This window comes from Chrysoperla carnea, chromosome 3, assembly GCF_905475395.1.
Source record: "Chrysoperla carnea chromosome 3, inChrCarn1.1, whole genome shotgun sequence".
Classification (NCBI taxonomy): Eukaryota; Metazoa; Arthropoda; class Insecta; order Neuroptera; family Chrysopidae; genus Chrysoperla; species Chrysoperla carnea.
This window is the reverse complement of record NC_058339.1, coordinates 65,266,636-65,290,774: the sequence shown is the minus strand read 5'-3', so window position 1 is coordinate 65,290,774 and position 24,139 is coordinate 65,266,636. Positions and strand designations below refer to the sequence as shown.

Sequence of the window (24,139 nt, the reverse complement as noted above, 5' to 3'; positions counted from 1 at the left end):
CCGACTTGTAAAAAAAACCATAAACTGAGTTTGTTGTATCTGTCTCACCAGTTCGATTGAGAAAAAAAATGGTCACGATCACGCTATATCTTTGTCAATTTGGTGAATCATTAATTTCACTCCGATGGAATACAGAAACTTTTGTATGGTCTTGTTATTTGACGATAAAAAGAGTAATTCGGTTCGAAATAAAATAATTCAAGGACTCTTTTTTAAATGCACTTAAACGTGCATTCATTATTTATTTACGATTTTTTTAAGAAACAAACATAGCTGAAGAAAATAAATAAATTTACAACACCACTTTTTTTTCTTCATTAGTCATTTTAATAAAATTCAGTTCACAATGAATATTTCTTTTTTTTCTCTTTTTAATATAAAACAATAGATAACACTTAATTGATTTGACAACAGAACAAGAAATTAGTTTTTAAGTAATTAACAAACGTTATAAGTGTCTATAAAACGCACATAAATACTAATCAATAATTAAACTATTCAAATAAATATTAGCAATTCTCTGTTGTACTAGTTGTTGTACTACTCCTATTTAGTTTTAAATGACTATTTACGAGATGTCCAGCACTCAACGCTGACATCAATGATAATTCTCCAGCTAGAACTGTACCACACACAATACGTGCTAATTGATTAGCATTCTCTCCAACATTCTCAATGTTGGGACCTTTTACACCTAACATATCTAAACAAGATGATTGTGCTGTTAAACCGGTACCTCCACCCACCGTACCAATCTCAATTGAGGGCATCGAACATGAAACGTATAAATCTTCCTCACCCCATGGTTCCATTAGCGTCATACAATTACTACTGCCTACATTTTGTGCAGGATCTTGTCCAGTTGCTATATAAATAGCAGTCACTATATTTGCAGCATGTGCGTTAAAGCCTCCAATACTTCCAGCAATTGCTGAGCCCACCATATTTTTTGATATGTTTACATCGATTAACGCTTGTACCGAAGTTTTTAATACAGATTTAACGACTGCACCGGGCACAACAGCCTCGCATACCACGGATTTACCACGTCCTTCAATCCAATTAACTGCAGCAGGTTTTTTATCAGAACAAAAATTACCACTCAAACTTAATAATTCCAAATCAGGGAAATATTGTTGTTTAATATATAAAATAGCTGTTTCCGTAGCTTTTGAAATCATATTCATTCCCATGGCATCTCCAGTTCGAGCTACAAATCTTACAAACAAATATCTTCCAGCAATACGTATATGTATTTTCATAAGCCGAGCAAATCGACTAGTTGAATTAAATTTTTCTTTGATTAACTCAAAATTTTGGATATTTTCCATCCAGGCCATTGCATCACTAGCACGGGATAAATTTGGGAAACGTATTACTGGTCCTCGAGTCATTCCATCGGCAACCACACGACTAGTAATACCATTTTTGAAAACAGCACGACATCCACGATTTGTACTTGCAACTAAACATCCTTCAGTGGTCCCCATTGGCACATGGAAGGTTTGATTGTCTAATTTTAAGGGTCCAGCAAATCCAATTGGTATTGGCATGTATCCGATAACATTTTCACAGCATACACCATGTACTTGTGAATAATCGTAATGTTGATATGGTAAACCTTTTAAAACATCACTTTGGGTACTACCTGGTAACTTTTTGGTTAAAATTAACCGGCGTATTTTTACACAACGTTCATAATTTTTTATACAATCTTCAATTTTATGTAATAATATTATTTTATTTTCAACTAAGAGTATAATTTCCTCGTCACTTAATTCATAATGTTTACCTGATTTATAAATACTAATACATTCATTTAATTCTCTGACCTCCGTATTTTCTGGAGGAGTCGGAATCACCTCCTCTTCTGACGAAGTTGATATTTCTTCTACAACGCTATCATTATTGGTTCGAATTTCTTCATCAGTTTGAACTAATTTATGAGACTTAATCGATGCATCGCTAACAGATGTTCGTATACTAGTTTCGATACTATCTTTAGCCTCGAACAATATAAATTTAACGACCAATGCAAGTAAGAGTATTAGTATGACAATGTGATCCGCACTCATTGTCAACCATTTCATAATACAATTCTGCATTGATACCACTTCCTCGGTGGTGTTTTGATTTAATATTTCAATTGATTCGGTGTTAATTGTTGTCTTATCAGTGGCAGGTTCATTTACTAACAGCCACCGACTATGGACGTGTACTAACATAAGACCAGCTGACATTATTAGCTTAATTCGTTGTGCAACCAAATTTGGTTTTTGATTCTCTTCCCGTACAGTTGAAAACAGAGATCGGCTGACATCATTATACAGGTAAGAATAATCAGTTCCCGACGATAACTCTAATATTAACGATAAACATGCTGGATAAAGAGTCATAAATACAAGATAATTAACTAACACTGACAAGCAAGCGAAATAGCATAAAGTTTCTAATCGACGTACTCCAGAAAGTGTACCAACTCCAATCACTAAAGTCTCAACAAGCGTATCTAGCGTAATCGATGGACCGAGCAAACCCATTCCTCGTGATATATTACTCTTAATTTCATCTTGACTTTTAGCACTCATCGCGAACTGAGCTAACGCTGCTATTTTAGAGATATCGATTAATAATAAAAAGAAGAATAACGCATCTTTTAAATCAGCTACATCGCTACGGAAGAAATTCATGATTGTTGACGTAAATACAAAACTTGAGAATACTGTAAATAAACCCGCTACACCTAAGATATACTTTGAGCCTAATTTATGTAATGAACAAAACTGATAGTAGCTGTAAAGTACAGCGAGGCATCGTATCGCTGTCATTACAATTAAATCGGCAGCATTATGTTGATCGGATGATAGACTACTGCTACCGCTATTTGTTGTATCTTGTAACCAAAAACATCCGCGACAAGCTGCATTCGTTGTGGCTGATGAGGATGATGTTACTGTCTGTTGATTATCTAATGTTAGCATGCATGCTGTAAGTGTTAATGTGCCAACGATTACTTCCCATGGATGAGAAGCACAAAATTCACCATAACTTCGGAATAGTTGAGTTGCCATTATTCTGTAAATAAAAATAAAAAAATTTTAGTAATTTTTTAAATATTAAAAAAGTGTTTCGTTTATTTTGAAGATAAATAATTCGAGATATTGTTTTTAAACTTGTCTGCTTGGCATGACATACAATAAGGTTATGGGTATAATAGGCTTGTTAATTAATTTTTTTTTATCACTTCAGGTGAAGAATTCTCACTGCATGGGCAGAAAAGTGAAGTTGGTTTTTGAAAACTTTAGAAATACACAAAATATGAACATTGAAAATTCTTAATTAAACAAAGAAGATATAGGTTAGTGACGTCATAATAAATAAATAAAATACATATAAAACTTTGTTTTGCTAAAAGGAGATGGGCAACAATCTTTAAATGCTTACAACTTCTTCGTTTTTTAATCAATCTTAATTTCACTTTCAAATTTTGTCATGGTATCAAATCTAGTTTTATATTTCTATTCGTATAATAGCAAATTCGACATCAGGCAACTATCGTATTGCATAGCGCAAACACTTGTTTAAAAAAATAAAAAATAACTAGATGAAATTTATACACAAATATTTCATTAAAATTAAGGTTTAAAATCACTTTTTAAAAGTTGGAAAAAGCATGTCTCGCTTAAGAAACTTACACAAAATTTTCTTTTAAAAAAGCGATTTAACCGAAATGGAATTAATACTCTACTCTCAATAATCCAAACACTCGATAATCAGAAACGTCCAGTAATACGAACACCTTTTGTCCGTCCTTACAATCCAAATTGGTTTTTATTGAATACAGATTATCGGGACTCTACTGTACTGACATCAAAGTGTAAATTAAAAAATGTACTTAACCGATAGGTTCATTTAAAAAAACAATAACGCATTAAACAATATAAAAAAAATTTATTTTTTAAATGACCGAATTGACAGACATACACTTTAAGAAACAGTGAGATGCTTAAAATAATAATTGCCAAATTTATAATTAATTGAAAATAATTTATAATTGATAGGTTTATAAATTTTCGAATGCCTCTCCAAATATAGACAAGAGATAAATGATAGTCAGATCTCGATAAATTTACACAATACAGAGATGGAATTGTCAAAAATTAAATGCCCACTTCTTCATTAATTTGTTGCTAAAGAAACTTTTAAGCAGTATATCAGCGAAAACTTTGATATTTAGTTAAGTCCAAAGTTCTTAATTACTATACTGCGTAGAAATATGACCACCTCAAAAATGTAACTCTCGCTTCGTATCTTTGCGTATCACCCAAAAATTACTGAAGATATCGAGGTGTAACAACCTGAGAACAGGAACTCGAAACTTTTGAATTTTTAGGTGAACCCTTTATGCTTTAAATCTAGTGATTTCATACCAGATTTAATCCGTATATCTGGGGATGTACATTGCCATTCGTACAATTAAATTATTTAATAATATTTAACTTTTCTAATGTTTTTTCTTAATGTTTCAGTTTAATAATAGGAAATGCATAATTTTACTATAATTTAAAACAAGCTTCCGTAATTAAAACGATAAGGTTCAGTAATTTGGACGTATTAATTGCCAGCAAAAAAAATCGGCCGCCTATTAACCTTATTTTTATACCCTGTTACAATGTCCCGGTATATATGAAATAAATATCAAAGTATATTAATTTTAGTCCCAAATTTGTTATGCTTAGAAATATTGATGCTACAAACAAAGTTTTGGTATAGGTGTAAACGTAAAAAGGTGAGTTTGAGTTCGTAAATGAGCAATATAATTAAATTAAACCTTTAAATATAAAAAATATTCTTTATAATTAAATAAACAAGTTTTGATGGAAACATTACATCATGGTTGGTGTTCATTTTCTCCAAAACTATAAAAGAGAGAGAGAGTTGAAAATTTGCAGCTAGCTTTAACTAGTGATGTTGTGAGAGATTCTAGAAAATACTTTCGAAAATTTCGAAAACCAAATTCTGTTGGTTTTTAAACCCTTCTTATTCATTGAAAATAGTGCAAGCACTGACATTCAACACTTTCTATACAGGATATTTCAACAATTAACTCAGTCAACTGTTTTTTTTCACTTGTTTTATCTTGATGAAGTCATTATTTATATTTTACTATGTCTACGACACAGTTTTTACTTAGTTTTTATTAATACAAAAGAGAAAATCTAAAATGAATACTATCAATTTATACAGGTATCAGTTTATTTAACCAGGTATATAGAGTGCCCCACAATGATCGCATTCTTACAGCACAGTAATGATTATACAATTCTAAATGGAAAAATTCTTAGAAGTTTTTTTTCGATTCGATAGAAGTTAATTATTCTCGACTAATAAGAAAAATTCAGCAAAAGTAAGTATATAATAATAATGGGGGTTTTACCTCCGTTTATCAGACATTTATGTCTCTAACAGAGGCCACCCACATCATTATGTTTTAATCTTTATTTAAGGGTAAGAACGAAGTAACCGACTCCATCCAAAAGTAAGTATGTATGTAGGACAAAAAACCTTTATTATAAAAATTTTGATTTTCGATTTTAGAAACACGATTCACCCATCGGGAGAACGTGGTGTTAATCGTAACTTATAATATATTTTCTAGAAACGTCGAGAAAATTTTAAAGTTCACGTTATAATTATTATTGAACACGAAATAGATTCATGAACAGAAGTTTATTTCATTAATTATTATTTCTTGGAAATTTTTCTTTTCATTTACCCTCGAAAATTAAAAACATCATCATCGTTGTTGTCGTCATAAGAAATCTTAGAATATCTGTTTTTTATCAATTATTTAAATTTAATCAACTAACATCGAAATGAAACAGCATCTTTATTCATTAAACATGCACGTGTTGCTTTGAGAGAAGTTCGTACAAATATGACGTAATTCGCTCAAGAATAAATAAACAGAAATATTGTCAATATTTTTAGTTAACTATTTAGATTGGGGTTTTTACGTATCGCTAAAATTCGAAGACTAGGTATAAATTCATATTATACATATATTCTTTATGTGCTTAAAAATTGTGAAAACCCAGCGATAAATAAGAAGTTTGCGATGGTGTTTTGGGTCAGACGCACACCGCCCCGAATTCTGATCCACAAATTATCATCATTTTGCTTTTCAATCAGTTTTTGATCCTAGTTAATTTGGTATCAGAGAAATTCATCCTTGTATGGTGAGCGTGAACTGAAATTGCCATAAATTGTTCAACTATTTCAACAACATTAAAAAAAAATTGTGCCTCAGACGAAAATAAGAATTTCCGATAAAAGTATTAAACGTATCAAACTTAAGAATGAAAGCTTTACCCAGCAAACCCTTATCCAGCAAACACTTATATTAAAGATAGAGTTCCTTGAAAACTAGACGTGACGGTGGAACTTTAATGTCCGATTTGAATTTAGTTAGTTAAAATCTATGAGAAAAAGTTACAATGAATAATGCATGAAACAATTTTAAAAAGAGTTAAAATACAGACTTGTTTTAATTTTTTCTGTCCTTCTCTTCTCTAGCCCTTGCCCTATATAATATAAATGATAAAGTAAGGTTGTTTGTTTGTGACGCTACGCGCAAGAACTACTCAACGAATTTGATTGAAACTATACAATAATATATATCAGACTAACACATGAGCTATAATTATAATTTATAAAGATATATTACGAAAAAAATTAATTAAATTTAGTCTGCAATGTCATTGTGCTCATAGATGCCATCATTTTAAACCATAAATTAAAGATTTCTGTAAAAATGGTAAAAATACAATTGATGGTAATCTGTTCTGATATAATCAATGAGTTATGACTATTTTACATTGAATTAAAAAAATTGAAAACTGTACACATATTTTACCTAAGTAAAACAATCCATATCCCTATTTTCGAGTGCTATGGACGGGGGATAAGTGAGAGCAAAGGAGGTGAAGGCTATAACACGGTGGTCTTTACCTGAATTTACTTTTAAATCCAGCGAAGCGGGCGGGTATTAAGCTAGTCTTAAATAAATTCAACAATTTTTTCATGTTTTTCAAAGTTTTATAGACCCTACGAATTCATTAAGCTAATTACGATCTGCCAAAATTTAGGCAATAAATCAAAATTTAAAAGAAATAAAAAATCATCGTCTTTATAAAAAAGATTTTCAACTTCTAAAAGAATTTTAAATAAAAACTTTTTCATCCTGAATGTATAATTAAAAAGTACTTATTTGTTGACACTCTTAAATATATTCTATACAAATATTAATATAAATTATAATAAATGAATAATTATTAGCAAATTCTTCTTAAAAAAATTTGAAGGACAAAATTTTTAATATAACTTCCTTTTATATTCACAAACTATTCATCTGCTTATAGTTTTATGTGCATTGTATAAAGAAATCCGGTTCAAATGTGACAAATGTCAAACAGATTTTTTTAAGTTTTCCACACTAAATATTTTATATTAGCATAATCGTAAAATAATCGGTTATTAATTTTTTCATATTTCCATGCTTCAAAGAACAGATTCAGGGTTTGATTTCTACTAGATTAATATTTTTTATACTTCGCTAATTTTTCTTAATAACTATTCAACTCTAATTTTCTTCACCCATTAATATCTTGAAGTAAGGTTAAATATCCTTAAAAATATCGAGAGGATTTTATCATGGAAAATGTCTTTCGATCAAATTTTTTTACGCTTCCAAAACTTCTTTTACCGTTTTGCTTGAGCAAACTAAAGAGGACGCAGATTCCAGGTAGAATTGTTCAATGGGTAAACCTTTGTTTAGCACCAAGGCAATTTTACATTTAGGGTTGAAATTATTTGTATCTTATTTTCAATAAAATTTTTCGATACCTGCCTTGGTTTTCGAAATATCGAAAGCTAAATAATTAAACAAAATTTTCAATTTTCGATATTTTTAAAATTACTCCAGATATTGAAAAATTTTGTTATTTTCGTCTTATATTGTCAAATTTAACATAATTCACCAGCAAAATTGAAAATATATATTTTTTTAAACTTGTTTTCCCACTTCCGTGCTTAGACATCCTTAATTAGTCGGGCAAAATGGATTTTCTTTGTTTTTAATAATTTATTAAGGTTTTAACTTTAATTTAAATAGTTTTCTTTTTAATTTCCACCGACTAGTTTTGGAGAAATCATCCATCTCCCGTTGTACCATAAAACCAATTTTAAACATGCCTACTTTTGAAGTCATTGATTTATTTACATAATCGAGCAACACCCCCCCCCCCTAGTTTTCAGAATTGATTTAAACTTAAGCTTTTTATTTCAAATTTCCTTGGTGCTCGCACATTATCTTAAATATGAATATCAAAGAACTTTAATTTTTATACCATGCATATATGAAATATACATAGTATATTAAGTTTAGTCCCAAGTTTGTAACGCTTAAAAATAATGATGCTAGGAAAAAAATTTTGTCATAGCTGTTCATAAAATCACCTAATTAGTCCATTTCCGGTTGTCCGTCCGTCCGTCCGTCTGTGGACACGATGACTCAAAAACGAAAAAAGATATCGAGCTGAAATTTTTACAGCGTACTCAGGACGTAAAAAGTGAGGTCAAGTTCGTAAATGAGCATCATAGGTCAATTTGGTCTTGGGTCCGTAGGACCCATCTTGTAAACCGTTAGAGATAGAACAAAAGTTTAAATGTAAAAAATGTTCCTTATAAAATAATAAAAAACTTTTGTTTGAAACATTTTTTTCTAAACATCACTGTTTACCCACGAGGGCGTTAATTAGGTGCAAATTTTATAGTATGTATTAATATAGGAATATCAGTTGTGTGTGTGTCTATTTAAAAGTGAATATCTTTTGTTATTTACGTGACGTCAAAAAAACAAACGATTGCGCATCAACACTGTCTATACATTTTTGTATGTGCTATGTGATAAAGAAATCAACACTGACTATGCATGGCATTTCAACAATTAACTCAGTCAATTGTTTCTTTTCACTTGTTTTGATAAAGTTAAACATTAAATAGTTTTTTGATTGAATCCGACCCTATTCAAAAAATATTTACATAATTTAAAATTGTCAAAAATTATTTATTATATCACATTAAATTCACGTGGCAGAGCATCATATAAGAGACAATGATTATGAGGACGATATTAATTTTGATCTCCATATATAGAATATAGTATGAAGCTATAAAAATTGTTTTGAAAATTCAAAATCGAAAATCTACTTTCAAAGAAATATTGATTTGTTTGAGCGTGTGAACACTCTATCAGAGATCAGACGATGAATTTACCCTAGATGATTCTCATAAAAATATCTACAAATACGAAATGGGGCATGAAGTGTTGATGCTTGTAGTTCCGAAGGAGCCACAGACATTGAAATTCCTATACTCTTTCTTAAAATTGCTAGTTATGGGAGCTTCTCTATCTTATACTCATGGGTACAGACTTGAAGTCGTATCTAGAGGTTTTGTGGCGTTCCCATACTTTTTTTAAGTGTGTTTAATAGTTTCTAGCAGAAAGTTTATTGGCATTCAAGTCATTCAAAAATTGATTTTTTTCAATTAAAAATTTGATTAGATATCATTGTTTAAGTTTCATCAAATTCAAGGTCGAAATTTAAAAATAATATGTTTCCAACTTCCCTTTTTAGAAAAAATACAAATTAAAAATCATTCAAAAATTGATTTTTTCAATTAAATATTTGATTAGATATCATTGTTAGTTTCAACAAATTCAAAATCGAAATTTTAAAAAAAAAAAAAATTTCTAAAATACTACAACCCTCCTTTTAATAATAAGATAAATTTAAAAAAAAATTCATGTAGGACAAAATAACGGCCATTTTTTCCAGAAAATTTTCAAGAAATCTATTTAGAATTTTTGGAATCTACATGCTCTGAAACGAATTTTAATAAAAAATTGACCCCTTTGAATTATCGGATGGGTTTAGCATGAACTTAAAATCAATAGACTTACTATTGGAAGCTATCTACAAACTTCAACTTTGAATAGTTTTTGAAAAAAAAAAGAAAGCTAAGTTTCGCAAAAATTTTGACGAAAAAAGTTGTATACTTTGACATATGGAACATTTTTGATATTTTTAATTATTTTTTTCTCCCATGGCTTAAAAGATGGATCTAATAGTCCTATGTTACTCGTTTACGAACTAAATTTCGCTTCTTATGTCCTATGTACGCAAAAACAATGCAGCTCGATATCTCCTTTCGTTTTTGTGTTATGATACTCACGGGCGAACAGACAGACGGACTAACGAAAATGGTCTAATTAGGTGATTTTATGAAGAGCTATACCAAAACTTTGTTTGTAGCATCAATATTTCTAAGCGTTACAAACTTGGGACTAAACTTAATATACTCTGATATATTTCATATACGGAATATAAAAATAGCGTTATGAACCCGAGTGAATTGTTTATTCCTAACTTGAATGATAAAAGTACTTTTAGCCAATCTCATGTGACAAAACGGAGTTTCTCTAAAGTATTTCAAAGAAATATTAAAAAAATTAAAAGAAAATAGTTTTTACAACACTAATTAAAAAATTATTCAAGAATTCCAATAATTTAGCCAACAAAAGTGAATAAATTAAATTTTTTTTTAAATCTATAAATATTAAAAATATTTCTAAATATAAATTTTAATATGCTCAATTTTAATATACGTTATAGACTAAGAGTCGAGATACACTCACTAATAAACATGGCTCTAGAAATTATTGTCGTTTAATTATGCATAGCCCAATAACATTTTCCGATACGAGAATAGTCATCAGTGGGGTATTCTTTATCAGATGATTAAAATTAAATAATAAATTATTTTAATCGATGAAAACGTGTTGCCCTTTGTCCAATTACTTGAAAATTTTAATTTTCTAAAAAATACGTTTTATTTTGTCTAATGTCAGGCGTCGTTCTACTGAGAATAACCATTGAATAAAAATTCTTGGTTAAGGATGTACAAGCACCAAGTCAATTTTGGATAAAAGTCTTTATTTTTTTTAAATATGAAATTGGACTAAGTATCAATCAATTCTGAAAATTTTAGGGGGAGAGGGAGTTGCCTGATTATGTAAATAAATAAATGACTTCTAAAAGATGCATATTTAACATTGGTCTTATGGGAAAACTGTAGATGGATGATATGTTTTCATAGATTTCTCCAAAACTAGTCGGTGGAAATTAAAAAAAAACTATTTAAATTAAAGTTAAAACCTTAATAAATAATTGAAAAAATAAACCCTTTGTGCCCGAATAATTAAGAATGTATGACTGCGGTAGTGGACACAAATTTAAACAAATATATTTTTTCAATTTTGCTGGTGAATTATGTTATAACTTGACAATATAAGACGAAAAGTATAAATAAAATTTTTCGATATCTGGAGTAATTTTCAAAATATCGAAAATTGAAAATTTTGTTTAATTATTTAACTTTCGATATTTCGAAAACCAAGACAGATATCGAAAAATTGTGTTCTTATTTTTCGTGTACATTCATGAAGTTATAACAAAATTCATCATCAAAATTGAAAATAAGGTACAAATAATTTCAACCACAAGTCTAAACTTACCATGGCGCTCGTACTACCTTAAGCAAAATTAAAACACATAAAAATTGCTAGAGATGTACTTAACTACTCCATAATAATAAGAATTTATGCTGACAGGCACTGAGGCTATAATTTAGAATTGAAATATGTTATTTAAGTAATATAGGGGCTACCCTATTATTTTAATCATAAGTGTATCCAAAAAAACCACTTACATTTTTTTAATTCATTCACTGATTTAAAATTAACATAAAATATTCACTAACAATAATAAAGAGATCTTAACACAAAGAAAGCTATAAGAAAACTGTTTCATTTTTTATACAGATTACCTACCTCAATTTAAGATGCAAAAAAAATTATCATTTCGAGGAATTAATAGATTTATATATCACCAAAATGTCTACAAAATTAGTAAATTTTAAAAAAAGTGGTATTCCCAGATGTTGTATGTATTCAACAGAAGTAATAAATTTTATGAAATGCTTCATTAAGTCTAGTCACATAGACTGTAAGTAAATGATTTCCTATTCAATTATTATTTATTATAACATAATGCAAAACAATTACTTTAATTTTTATAAACAGTGACTAAAATATAAATAAAAATGACTCAATATTGTATTCCTGAAAAGCGAATATTGGGAATATTTTAGACATATTTTTGATTGATTAAGTCATATTTATCATAATTAATTCTTTGAAAAATTCATTCAATTTATACTTTTATCAATTTAAGAGTATGAAATTCTCAAAACCCTGAGGTGAAAAAGGTTAAATTACGAATAATTTTCCCAAAAACGCTGAAATTGTAACACAATAACCCCATCCGCATTGTATATTAACTTATTAAGTATACTGCTTCATTCAAACGTTTCTTTGTAGCATCTATTATAACATAGAATTGTCTTAAGGCGCAGATTAAAAAAAGGTTAATTGATTTTTAATACACAGTTAACGCAATTAGTTATTTAGGGGTTTTGAAGGAGAACAATCGAAAAATGGTAGTCCTGTTAAATGTTGTTCCTACAAATGATGACATGAAGGTAATCGGAAAAAATATATCCGGAAAAAATTGACCATAAAAATATACCGAAATTTTATACACCCAAAGTATTGTTGTAATTACGAGTTGGTTGGTTTGAGCTTGTCGACTATAGAGGAGTTGTTTGGGTTCTAAAGTTTTTAGCCCTTGTGTTCAAAAATGGGACACTATAACAAAAATTGTTTTCGGTCTATTTTTTCCTAAATCCGATGATGAATACGTTGATAAAAAATTAAAGCAACTTGGTTAATGTTTGAAGTCCACTTTCTAAGGGTAATTGGTTGTTAGCGAAACCAAAATGATATATGCGAGATGGTACGTATAGCTATGGATCTAATTGACCTTGTATAAGATCAATAAGAATCGCCAGATTTTTCCCTACCGAGTACTCAAAAAAATAAGAATTTTACAATTTTTAGCTTAAATTATTAAAAGAATTAATAAAAGAAAACCCTAAATCTATTTTTAGAGTTTTATTTCAACTTAAGATACTATTTCTATGACCTAAGCTTAAAGTTGAATCACGAACAAAATAGGACCTTGAAATGAATTTTTACTGTTCATAATTATGAACTTTATAAAAATAAATGGTTTGATACAAAAAATAACAAAATTTTAATATCATAATTTGTATAATTAAATCACACATTTGCATCATGGGGATTCCCGAGCCTTTTTTTCGTTTGGGTACAATAAAAATCTTGTAATTATCTGTATTTCTTCGAATTTCAAATAATTTGCATTCATTTAGTATCTAAAATCTAAATAGTCGCAAATAATTGGAACTAAAAAGTAACGTCAATTAGAAGAGGGTTGTAAATGAGAATATGCAGTTTACCACGGCATTTAAAAAAATTTATTGTGAGCACTTTATACTTTTCTTGTTAGCTAATAAAATAGATAAAATGAATTCAGGGATATTCAAAATAGATATTTCTATAGAAATCTAAAAATCGGAAATTTTTCTCTTAAAGTATTTATTTCACTGATATTTTTTTGTCCATTATTAATAATTGGATAACCATTTTTTTTTTTTTTTTTTCATATACAAATCAAAAAAATTAAAACGTAAGATCGTAATTTCAAAATAAATATTTAAATGATAAATTTAGCTTCCAGAAAAAGGTTGTAAATCACCCCAACCCGTGCTATCTTGACTGGAACCAACTAAACATAACGAAATGAATTAATTTTCGGTTGAAGATGTTGAATAGCGCTAATTGGAGTGACTTTTGGTAACCAGTTTACCAAATTACGTTGACATATACAAATTAAGCGCAACAAAATAAACTTTTTTTTTCCTCTAACATCCGTGGAGATCAAGTTAAAAAAAAAATTTTTTTTTAAATATTAACATAAAAAATTTTTGCTCCTAAAAGGTAGCCCCCCATCCTCACACACGGATTCAGATTTTTGCAAATTTATTCATTCAATTTCATTTGATCTGTGACTATAATAATAAATTGTTCTATTTATAATTTTCATTTATAATTAATAAAATTACAAATATATACAAAAATATGTTTAATATATTATTCAATAAAATAATAAAGATTTTTACAACGTATTATTTATTTTTGTATGGTTAAACGGATATTTTTCATTTCATCTTTACAAACATCATTGATTATATTTTTAAAATAAATAATTCATATCATAATATTATTATTTCAATTTTTATTAGGATTCAGTAACTTAAAATGCTTCAGGCAAGACTTAATGTAAAACTACTTTTAAGATTTGTTATATAGACCTATCGATCCCTTAGGGGAGTGTGAAACTAAGTTTTGCGAGCAAAAAAAAAGTTTGCTCCAAATTTTCGGACTTTTTTCAGTTGTTCACCTATTACGCAGATAGTACAACTTTATTTTGCTTACCAAACGTTGTTCACACTACTCTAAGGGATCCAAAAAACATACCAAAAAAGCAGCTTTATCTTGCTTTCCGGTCGCCATTTGTACTAGTTTTCGAAAATTTGTCGAAGTATTTTTTAGAAAACTATCTTTTCTTTTATATTTTTGGAGAGAATGGACACTTAAGTTTTTCATTAATTTGCCTCCTCGGGAGAAGACACAGATGTTTACGAAAAATTGTTTCAAAGTTAAATTTTTATAAACAATCCCACTCCTTTAAAAATCAACGAAAAATATAAACTTTTGTTTATGAATTTGAAAAAATTCGGTATACATAGGGTAACTAATATTTACGCAAATATACAAAAATTGGATTCATTTAGCAATTTCTTAGACGAGTATTTTTTATAGTATCGTTCAAAGTCATATATGTAATCCCATATTTTGGAAAGATTTTCGACGATCTTTCGAAATCTACTCATCTAGTCGCCAAATGAATGGGATTTGTATATCTTTGTAGGTTTCAAGCTAATTATTCTCAAAAATTCATAATGTTTCATTCTAGAAAATTTTTACGGTAAAATTCGGCAGACCCTGATTTCTTCAGGGAACTTCAGAACCTGATTCTGTTAAATATAACACACTCGATTTAAAATATAAATAATTTATAATTTTTTTGTAGTTGAAACTTTTCTAACTTCATATAAATTTATCTATTTTCGAAGAATGAATTTTTCAACGTATCTACAGCTTTTTTAAATATATATTTTCAATTCTTGTGATAAATGTGGAGAATTTCTCTCATCACGAGAGTAAACGTGTAAGCAAACAAATATTAACTTCGGAAATTTTCGGATCTGTTTGTGTACTTTCGTTAGTTTAATGATAGAAAGAAATTAATGTTAGTTGGTGATAGAAATATGATGAAATTAGTTAAAATGAATTTAATTATTTAGATTATTTCTCTACTCTAATATTTACTCCCTCAAATATCAATAATCGCGTAATTAAATTATTTTTAATTAGCTAGGACATGAAAAAATAAATTTATACAAAATTATGTATTATGAGGTTACGATTTTCAAAGTTAACACGCGAAATATTTGACGCATGTGCAGAACACGTGTCAAATATCTAATCACGCGTCTAAAGATTCCCGAAGGTTGGCACGAGTGCTGAAGGATTAAAAGATAATTACAAAATGTCGTATGGCATCGTGCAAAAAAATATTAGAGCGATTTAAAAAAGAATGTTTTGAAGAATATTTTCATTGTGATTAAAACATATTTTAATAAATAAGCAACATTTTTTTTAAAGAAATATGGATAAAAATCCACAAAATTGGAATAATAGTTCTCCTTGGGCCATGTTTTATTCCCACTGACATTATAGTTTAGTGTATGAAACGTCGATGAAATATTGATGTAGGTTCGTAAGTACTGAAATCAACCAACAATAAGTGCACTTTGTACCGTTTCGAATTAATAAATGGAAACGCCGTCATTTTTTCAATGTTAATAATCAAATTACAATGTCAACAATTTGATTAACACGCTCTTATCATTGATATAATAACTGAATATTCAAGGTAATTATTAGAGTATGTGAGGGCTTCACAATAATCCCTAGGTTTTTAAATAGTTTTAATAGTTCCGTGAAACACTTTAGTCTAAGTGCTGGAACGAAATATGCAAAATCTAGAAAGTGTGTGAATTTAGAAATTTAATCATACTTGTAGTGAATACATACTGAAAACAATTAGTCCAATCATCTTAGGGTTTCATCTCGGAAACTAACAGAATAAGCTGTATATTTGTACAAACACTTTTATTTTGATAGTACAAATGTTGTACCAAAATTCACATATGACTACGTGTGCGTGTCCTCAGATATTTTTTTTGAGAATATTTCGTTTCCTCTGCATTAAATCCTATAGAAAATTTTATCCTGTACAACTTTTATAATAAATGTAAAAATGATTGAAGGCAAAAGAAAATATTCTCCAAAAATTGATTTTTGCGATCTTTGACCTCGAATAGTTAAGGAAGCGCACAAGTGATTGTATGCCACTCCTGGAGACAACATTTATACTATCAATTGGATTGGATTTCGGAATTTATGTTACAAATTCTCATCGTTTTCTTTTAATTTTTGCCATATTGATAAGGGAATGCATGGGAGCTATTTAAACAAATCTTTAGTAATGATAGAGAAACAGCACTCGATTTGGGAAAACTTCGAAAATCGGTTTCAAATCCGATATCTCGAGCATTTCATCGATTTAGAACATCATTAAATTTTCTATGCGAGCACATCTGCCTAAATACAGCATTTTAAATTACTTTACTGAGGCAGATCGCTATCACTCGAATAGTCTATAAAGTAGATAGACCACTCTAGAGGACGACCTGGACCTCTACAAAAATTGGTAAGTCCTAGACAATAGTACTAGGTGGAGTCAAGCGTTACCATGACTCAATATTTTCCTTACTCATTAGTTTAAGGCACGAAGTATTGATACTAAAATAATAGTATTTATAATACAACATTCATCGTACCACTTGTGAGAGGACCAATAAATATTGTACATGTATGCGTTTCCATACCGTAGTGTATAGTAGTACGTTCTGCCTACAGCCTACCGTTCGTGCGATATAACTTCATAGTAAATGTAGAATGTTTGTTATACAGAGAGACGTTTATCCAACACTAAACAATATTATTCTCTGTAGTTCAATTTTCAATTACAGAATAGCAGCACTTCTCTTAAATACGCCACTGAGCCCTCACGTTTAAACATTTAATTTTTTCCCAGAGTGTCCAGCACTCAAATATTACAATAGATATTAAATTGAATTATTTACGGAAAAGTGATTCAACATTTAATTATTATTAATAAAAAAATTTTAAGAAAGTAATAACTATGTATTATGATAAATAACTAAAAAAATTCGCAAAATGTCGTCACTTATATAATATACGCAAAAAACGAGGGTTCCGTAGTTGTTAAAACAAAAAAAAATAATAGGTAATAATGGAGAAAATTATGTTTACAGAACTATTGATTATCTTACAATAATCAACTTTCAAAAAGCGTTAATAAATCCCGATTTTCCGTTACAATTCTTCATACTTTTCTCTAATTCTTTAAAAAAAAGATCAAGTTTTATAGGTGCTAAATATATTTGATACTGATTTTTTTCCAATTGGAAAACTAAATTTTTATGATTTTTACAATTTTAGCTTAATCTGATTCTTTTTCTCTTTAAGAGGTAACTTTTTAGTACTATCGGAGAAAATCACTCTTCGAATTGAATTTTGGTCAATATCTCCAAAACTACCCATCACACCATCATATGAACTAAATGAACATAAGTTTGATCGAAATTGGAGACAGAAAAAGTTGAAAAAATTACAAAATAACTTCTTATTTCGGAATTTGATAAAACTTCCTACATAAGTAATTTTGATCCAAAATTAAAACATTGAGTTCGTTTGCACCACCCAAATCTCTCTACGCCAAAAGCATAGACGTTTGGATGGGTCATACCAAAAGCAATCTCTCTATACGATCACTAATGAAATGATGTGGATTTTCGTTACTTTTGGATCCATATTACTTTAGAAAATCAAAAAAAGAACTAAATTGTCTAACTAATCTCGTCTCGCAAAAAGGGAAGATCAGGACCAGAATAAAGTAGAGTCTAAAAAATTTGTAACTACAGAACCTTTAATAAAACGAGGGAAAAATTTTAACATAAATAACAATACCACAAACAGAAAGTAACTTTTAAATAATAAAAATCGTACATATTATTCAACCTAGACATTTCAGAAGAATATAAAGTGAAAGAAATTATTATTTATTAATATTTTAAAAAAATAAAATTAGAAATCATAAATTATAATTTCTTTTTCAAAAATATTTTCTATTACAACAACTTACACCTAAGAGTATAATGAAAAATTTATTTAAATTAATTATACCATCGATATAATATTTATGATAATTTATTATTACATTTATTTTTTTATTATTATTACATTTTTAGCCTAGATGTGTAAGAGTGCACAGAAAAAATGTAAACATATGTTTGCACTTTTAGTTTAGTCATAATCAAAATTAACTGTCAAAAACAGCTGATCTGTAACTGATTGGTCAAAAGGAGATCACGTGATTAAATAATGCTATATAGGGTAGACTAAAAGAGGACCATCTCTGTATATAAAAAGTTTACATTGGAAACAGCAAAAAGATGGTGCTGCTGTAGCAAAAGTGTAAGTTTTAAAAGAAAGTAATATAAGTGAGATAAAGATCTAAAGAAGTTGTTAGAAAACGATACAGAAGTTTACATCAAACACAAAGTAATAAGAATAAGGTAAAGATTTAAACAAGTTGTTAGAGAAGGATAGAGAAGTTTACATCAAAGACCTTTTGCTACCCCAGCGCTATGTTGGTGGATTTTTTAGTTACAATTTGATGCTTAACGCTGAATACTTTTTTGATTTGTTTCCCATACAAGATGGTTCTCCTTATCTCTAACCTCCATATTTAATGTTTTGACTAAAAATGGCAACTATTGGATTATATTAAATAGGAGAAAAATATATAAATTCAACATATCAAATATTCACTGATTATAATTCGGTGTCATGATTTTTTATGGCAATTTTTTTAAATTTTATCAAGTGCCGAAGAGTAAATCTAAAAATTCAAATTTTGCTCGTATTTGTTTGTTTTTGCTGTGGATATATAAACCGTGGGACAGAAAAGGTGCTTTGTAAAATGATTAATACATACTTGAAATTTCAACAATAAGACTTTTTTCGAAAGCGCTGTATTCACAAATGAGCACGATGTTGTCATACTAAAGCTATGGGTTTGAAAAATGCAGCAGGTAAATTCTTGGACACTATGATAACATTAATTATTATTAAACAAAATATTTTGTCCGACAAAAATACTTCACCCATGCGCTTGTCTACGACCTCGAACATGCCGTGCTTAAGTAGTTCATTTTAGCTAAATTGTTAAAAAATTATTAATGTTATCAAGTTGTCATAGTGTCCGACAAATTCCCTATTGCGTTTTACCAGATCCATAGTTATATATGGCGTCATCGTGCTCGTTTGAAAACGCAGCGCTTTCGAAAAAAGTCGGACAGAGAATTTTGGTAGGCTCGTCAAAAGGAAGACACTCGCAAAATTTCAAATATATATTAATCATTTTACAAAGCACCCTTTCTGTTCCGATTGTTATTTTAAACATTTGTCTGTTGCTTGTTCCTGTATATATGCTCTCTATCATTGGCAGAATGTAAGAAAATTGATTTTTTTTTCTGCCCGAAACTTGGCAGTCTATAAAAAAATCTATTTCTTTAGAATAACATCCTTACAATGCAATTTGTAAGTTACTCAATCCGAAATCAAAAAAGTCAGGGTTCAATTCTATAGCCAAAATGTGTAAAAATCTACTATCTCTTAAACGAAGATAAAGTTTAAATTTTACCAATCACAGTCAGATAAAAACTTTTGCCTGAATACTTGGAGCTAATGTGATCTGAGGGAATCAAAATTTTATAATATTTTTTATTTTTAGGTTAGAAAACTTGTTGCCATATGACTACACTGAGTTGGAAAGGGTTTAATATAAATTTAAATGAAAACAATTATAATTTAATTAAAGAGAAATGAATTATTTAAGCTAATTTCTCAGAACCACAAACTGATATCAATCGTTTCTAAATTCCATTCCATTCCATTTTATTGATAAGCAAACACAATTTTTATCGTCTAGTTTGGTTTTATTAATTTTATTAGATCATCCCTTAAAAATACACAAATTTAAAACATTTATATAACATTTTGAGTTGTCAAACTCTACAACAACAAAAATCTATGACAAAATTTCAACTTTCTAAGCAGATACAATTCAATTAGAAGATGACCGTGACCCAAGAGAATATTTTAATGCTTCATTCAACTCTTAAGTAATACTTGGTTACAACAAATTTTTTAAGAAGGCTGTAGACAATCAATCGAACATGCAAACAATATTACAATAATTTTTACGATATGTCTATTTACAAGTTAACGCTTTTAAAAATTGTTTAAACGTTGGAGAAAATTATATTCAATTTCTACAGATTTACTTTGTTAAGTAGAAAAATATATATAAATTGATTCAATAAAACGGCGGCAAAGAACCAAATACAAGACAAAAATCATTTTACCCTATTCATTCTCGTCGAAAATGACTTATTTACAGAGAATTTATGTTATATTAATCGAAAAATTACTAGAAAAGTACTATAGAACACGACGGACACCTAAGTATCTTAAAATAAATTAAACTGCCAAGGTCATAAAATTACGCTCGTCTGTGACATTGACCTAGCTTTTCTTTATTTTTTGCTAAAATTGTTGCTAGGTAGGATAAACCGTGAAGGAAGTTTTAAGAACTATAGAAAACATAAAAATCTAGGGAAAATGAAAAGATTCCTAAAATCGCTACCAGTGAAGAGAATGGTAATAAGAATCCTGGCATTATTTAAAGCTGAGCTGGACAAAAATCAAATGCCAAACGATTTTCACCCTGTATTCTCAGCCAGTAGGTCTTATAATACACAATAATTTTCTTTGGCATATCTTCTTTATCCCGATTCATGAAGTAGAAATAGTTGACCAAAGCGATTTCTAAAAAAATACTGAGACGGACACAAGCTTTTTAAAAATAATTGAATTGTTTATCTTATATAACAATTAATTTTTAATCTCAGGAACCTTGAATTTATTAATTATAGATAATTAGTTACATAAAAATTTACACTAAAAATTTGAACATAAAGGCTTATTATTTTCGATACACACAAACATATTGTACTGGTGAAAATTTTGATTCGTTATATTTTGAAAATTGTTGAAACGTTAGCATGTAAATAGACACTTCCTAAACTTTATTTCTTCTATTTTTTTCAAAAACGAAAAGTGACTAATTGAGAGTTTTCAATGATGCAATTTCTATGGAAAATTAGAAACTATTAAATTTTACCCACGCTCAAAATAAAAATATAGCATAAAAATTGTTGATTTATAATAGAACTTACACATATAAACAGGAATTTGAATTTGACCACAAAATAATTAAAAAAGTGATGTAATCTTTACACAACAAATTTTGTTACTAAATTTATCAAAAATAAACAACTTAAAAAATTACGATGGGTTACCACTCCACACAATATTTAATGTTATAACTTTTATGTCAGAGAATTGAAAATGAAATTTTTTTTAATAACACATTGGAGTATGACAATCATACAAAGCAATTTTTTAAAATCACTTTCACTCGGACGTCCAATAATAATAATAATAATAACATGTGGGGATCGTGACGACTCACAGCTCTAAAAAAATGCTGTACGCGAGACACAGGAGAACTGTGATCATGAATGGGAAAGAAAAATGCATCGAAAAGTATTTAATTTATTCAATCAGTGTGTCAAGGAGATTAATAATTACATTAAAATAAATATTACTTATACTGTTCTTGGTTTTTTTTTTTAGAAAGTGTATACCATCCAGGTGAATTGAGGTCAAAAATTAACAGAGAAATTTTTTAAAAAACGAGTTGCATAATCCAAATCAGCCCCGGTTTTTAAATTTGATTTTTTTAAATTATATAACCTCAAAAATAAAATTAAAAGTGAATTTTTTGTACGTACCTAGGTAAAAAAATTACTTATTTAAATGAAAACACACGTGAAAAAATTAATTTTCAAAGAACATCCTCATCACTTAATTTTCACTTCACACCACGTCAATGAATGTGACTGATTTGTGTCATAAATAATGTACCATTTTCATAACCTTATGTCAATACACGTTGAATAGCAATGTCAGACTGCTATATTTTTGCTGAAGTTTAAACTCATGTAAAATATTAAAATCTACCACTACTTCTTTTTCTTCTCTACAGCATTTTATTGGGAGTTTGAGTGTTAAATAAGATTTTGAATTTTATTTGATCATTCATTGAATCTTAATTAATATTTTTTTTGGATGCAATTGTATGACTTGATGACGTAAATACATGATAGTCACACAAAAAAAAGGAGATTGATTTTTTGTTACGATAAATGGTTGTTTCTATTCAATTTTAACAAAAGCATTCAAATTTTTTTTGTAATAAATGCGTAGAATATTTTTTTTTTCTGGTTATTTTTAAAATGAAAATATTTTTAGCATATAAGTAAAATATTCTTAGTTTAAAAATAGCTTTAGAACAATAAACAAGAAGTCTTATCAAACAATGAAATTGAAAGGTTTTTGATGGATAGACAACCCACTGTGCGAAGGACAATGGCTCATTAATATGCATTTTATTTTTGCTTACTTTGTATTTAACTAAATAAACACATTTGTCAATCAATTTATACTTCCCGTGTATGTTTGTATGTTTAGTGACATTGTTTCCACTTTTTTTTCTTGTCAATGATGGGGAAACCATTTGCATTCTCCTTTGTCTGAGTTTTGAACTCTCTTCTTTATATTTAGAAGTATTTAATGTTATTATTATTAAACGTTTATTGCCAATTTTAGTTCAATCTGAACCGGGATTAAAAAAATAATTCGAGCAAAAGTTATTAGTCTTTTTATTAGGAATAACTTTTGTCCAATACTGAATGAAGGGATTCACAAGACTTTGTGAAATAAAATCTTTGTACCTGAAGGAAGAGCACTAAGGATACATGACATGGGAGCCTAATATGAAATGGTAAAATATAATCGATTTGTGATACGAACTTCTTGAAATACGAGCCATAATGGGTTAACACAAATTTTCTAAATATCAAGAAAAGATAACTTCTAAAATATAGGCAATTGGTTATGCATTTTAGTACTAGCATTTTTACTATTAGTATCAAATTTTATATGTATTTCGAAAAAAACCGAAAAAACTATATAATTTCGAAAGATGCAACAAATGATTCTAACAGAGCGTGTTAGTAATTTTGTTTTTTTAGCTTTTGTTTAAAATCTGTGATTTTTGAATGTGTAATTTTGGTAACTTGAGTTCAATAAACTTCTCAAAATTAATAAGAATTTTTTCATTTTGAAGGAGGAAGTGCATATGTAGTATTTCGTTCTTCCAAATATTGGAAGTATGATATTCGCTCCGTGCGTGAGTTTCGTTTCTATGGTAACGATACACTACTCTAATTATAGAATTGTATGGATGCATATATAATTGTATGGATTGCATTTAAGACTTACATTTAAAATTTAATATTCTTGTTTCACAAATTTAAATAAATAATTATGATAATTTACATTTGAAAGATAATATTTGTTCAATTTGATTTCTTATTTTCACAATTTTTAATGCATTAAGTTTAATTAATTCGTTTTTTTCAATAATTTTAATTTGACATTTCTATTACATTAACATGTAAAGAATTGCAAATTAGTCATAACAGCACCCTTTAACTCCAAAATTTTTCACTTCAAGCGCTGGCATCAATTTTATTGTCCCTACCATGACTACGCACACAACGAATACGCTTGGAGATAATACTCATGCGAATTACATATTTCCAAAGGCAATACTGTTTTTATTGCAAA

At 28.6% G+C, this 24,139-nt stretch overlaps 1 protein-coding gene and 1 non-coding gene across 3 annotated transcripts; both read right to left on the bottom strand.

The window, feature by feature from the left end:
• Positions 1–345: 345 nt before the first annotated feature.
• LOC123295005 (3-hydroxy-3-methylglutaryl-coenzyme A reductase) lies at positions 346–22,439 on the bottom strand. 2 transcript variants are annotated; one of them, XM_044876200.1, is made up of 2 exons: positions 22,240–22,439; positions 346–3,075 (listed from the first exon to the last, which is right to left on the bottom strand). In XM_044876200.1, exon 2 carries the CDS (start codon positions 3,069–3,071, stop codon positions 510–512), a length of 2,562 nt encoding a protein of 853 aa, XP_044732135.1. In that variant the 5' UTR covers positions 3,072–3,075; positions 22,240–22,439; the 3' UTR covers positions 346–509. The 2 variants fall into 2 exon arrangements, with proteins under 2 accessions (XP_044732135.1, XP_044732136.1); XM_044876201.1 differs by lacking the exon at positions 22,240–22,439 and adding an exon at positions 21,622–21,764.
• Positions 16,864–17,023, bottom strand: LOC123297032. Its single transcript, XR_006535217.1, has one exon. It is a non-coding gene; the product is annotated as a U12 minor spliceosomal RNA (small nuclear RNA).
• Positions 22,440–24,139: the final 1,700 nt, after the last annotated feature.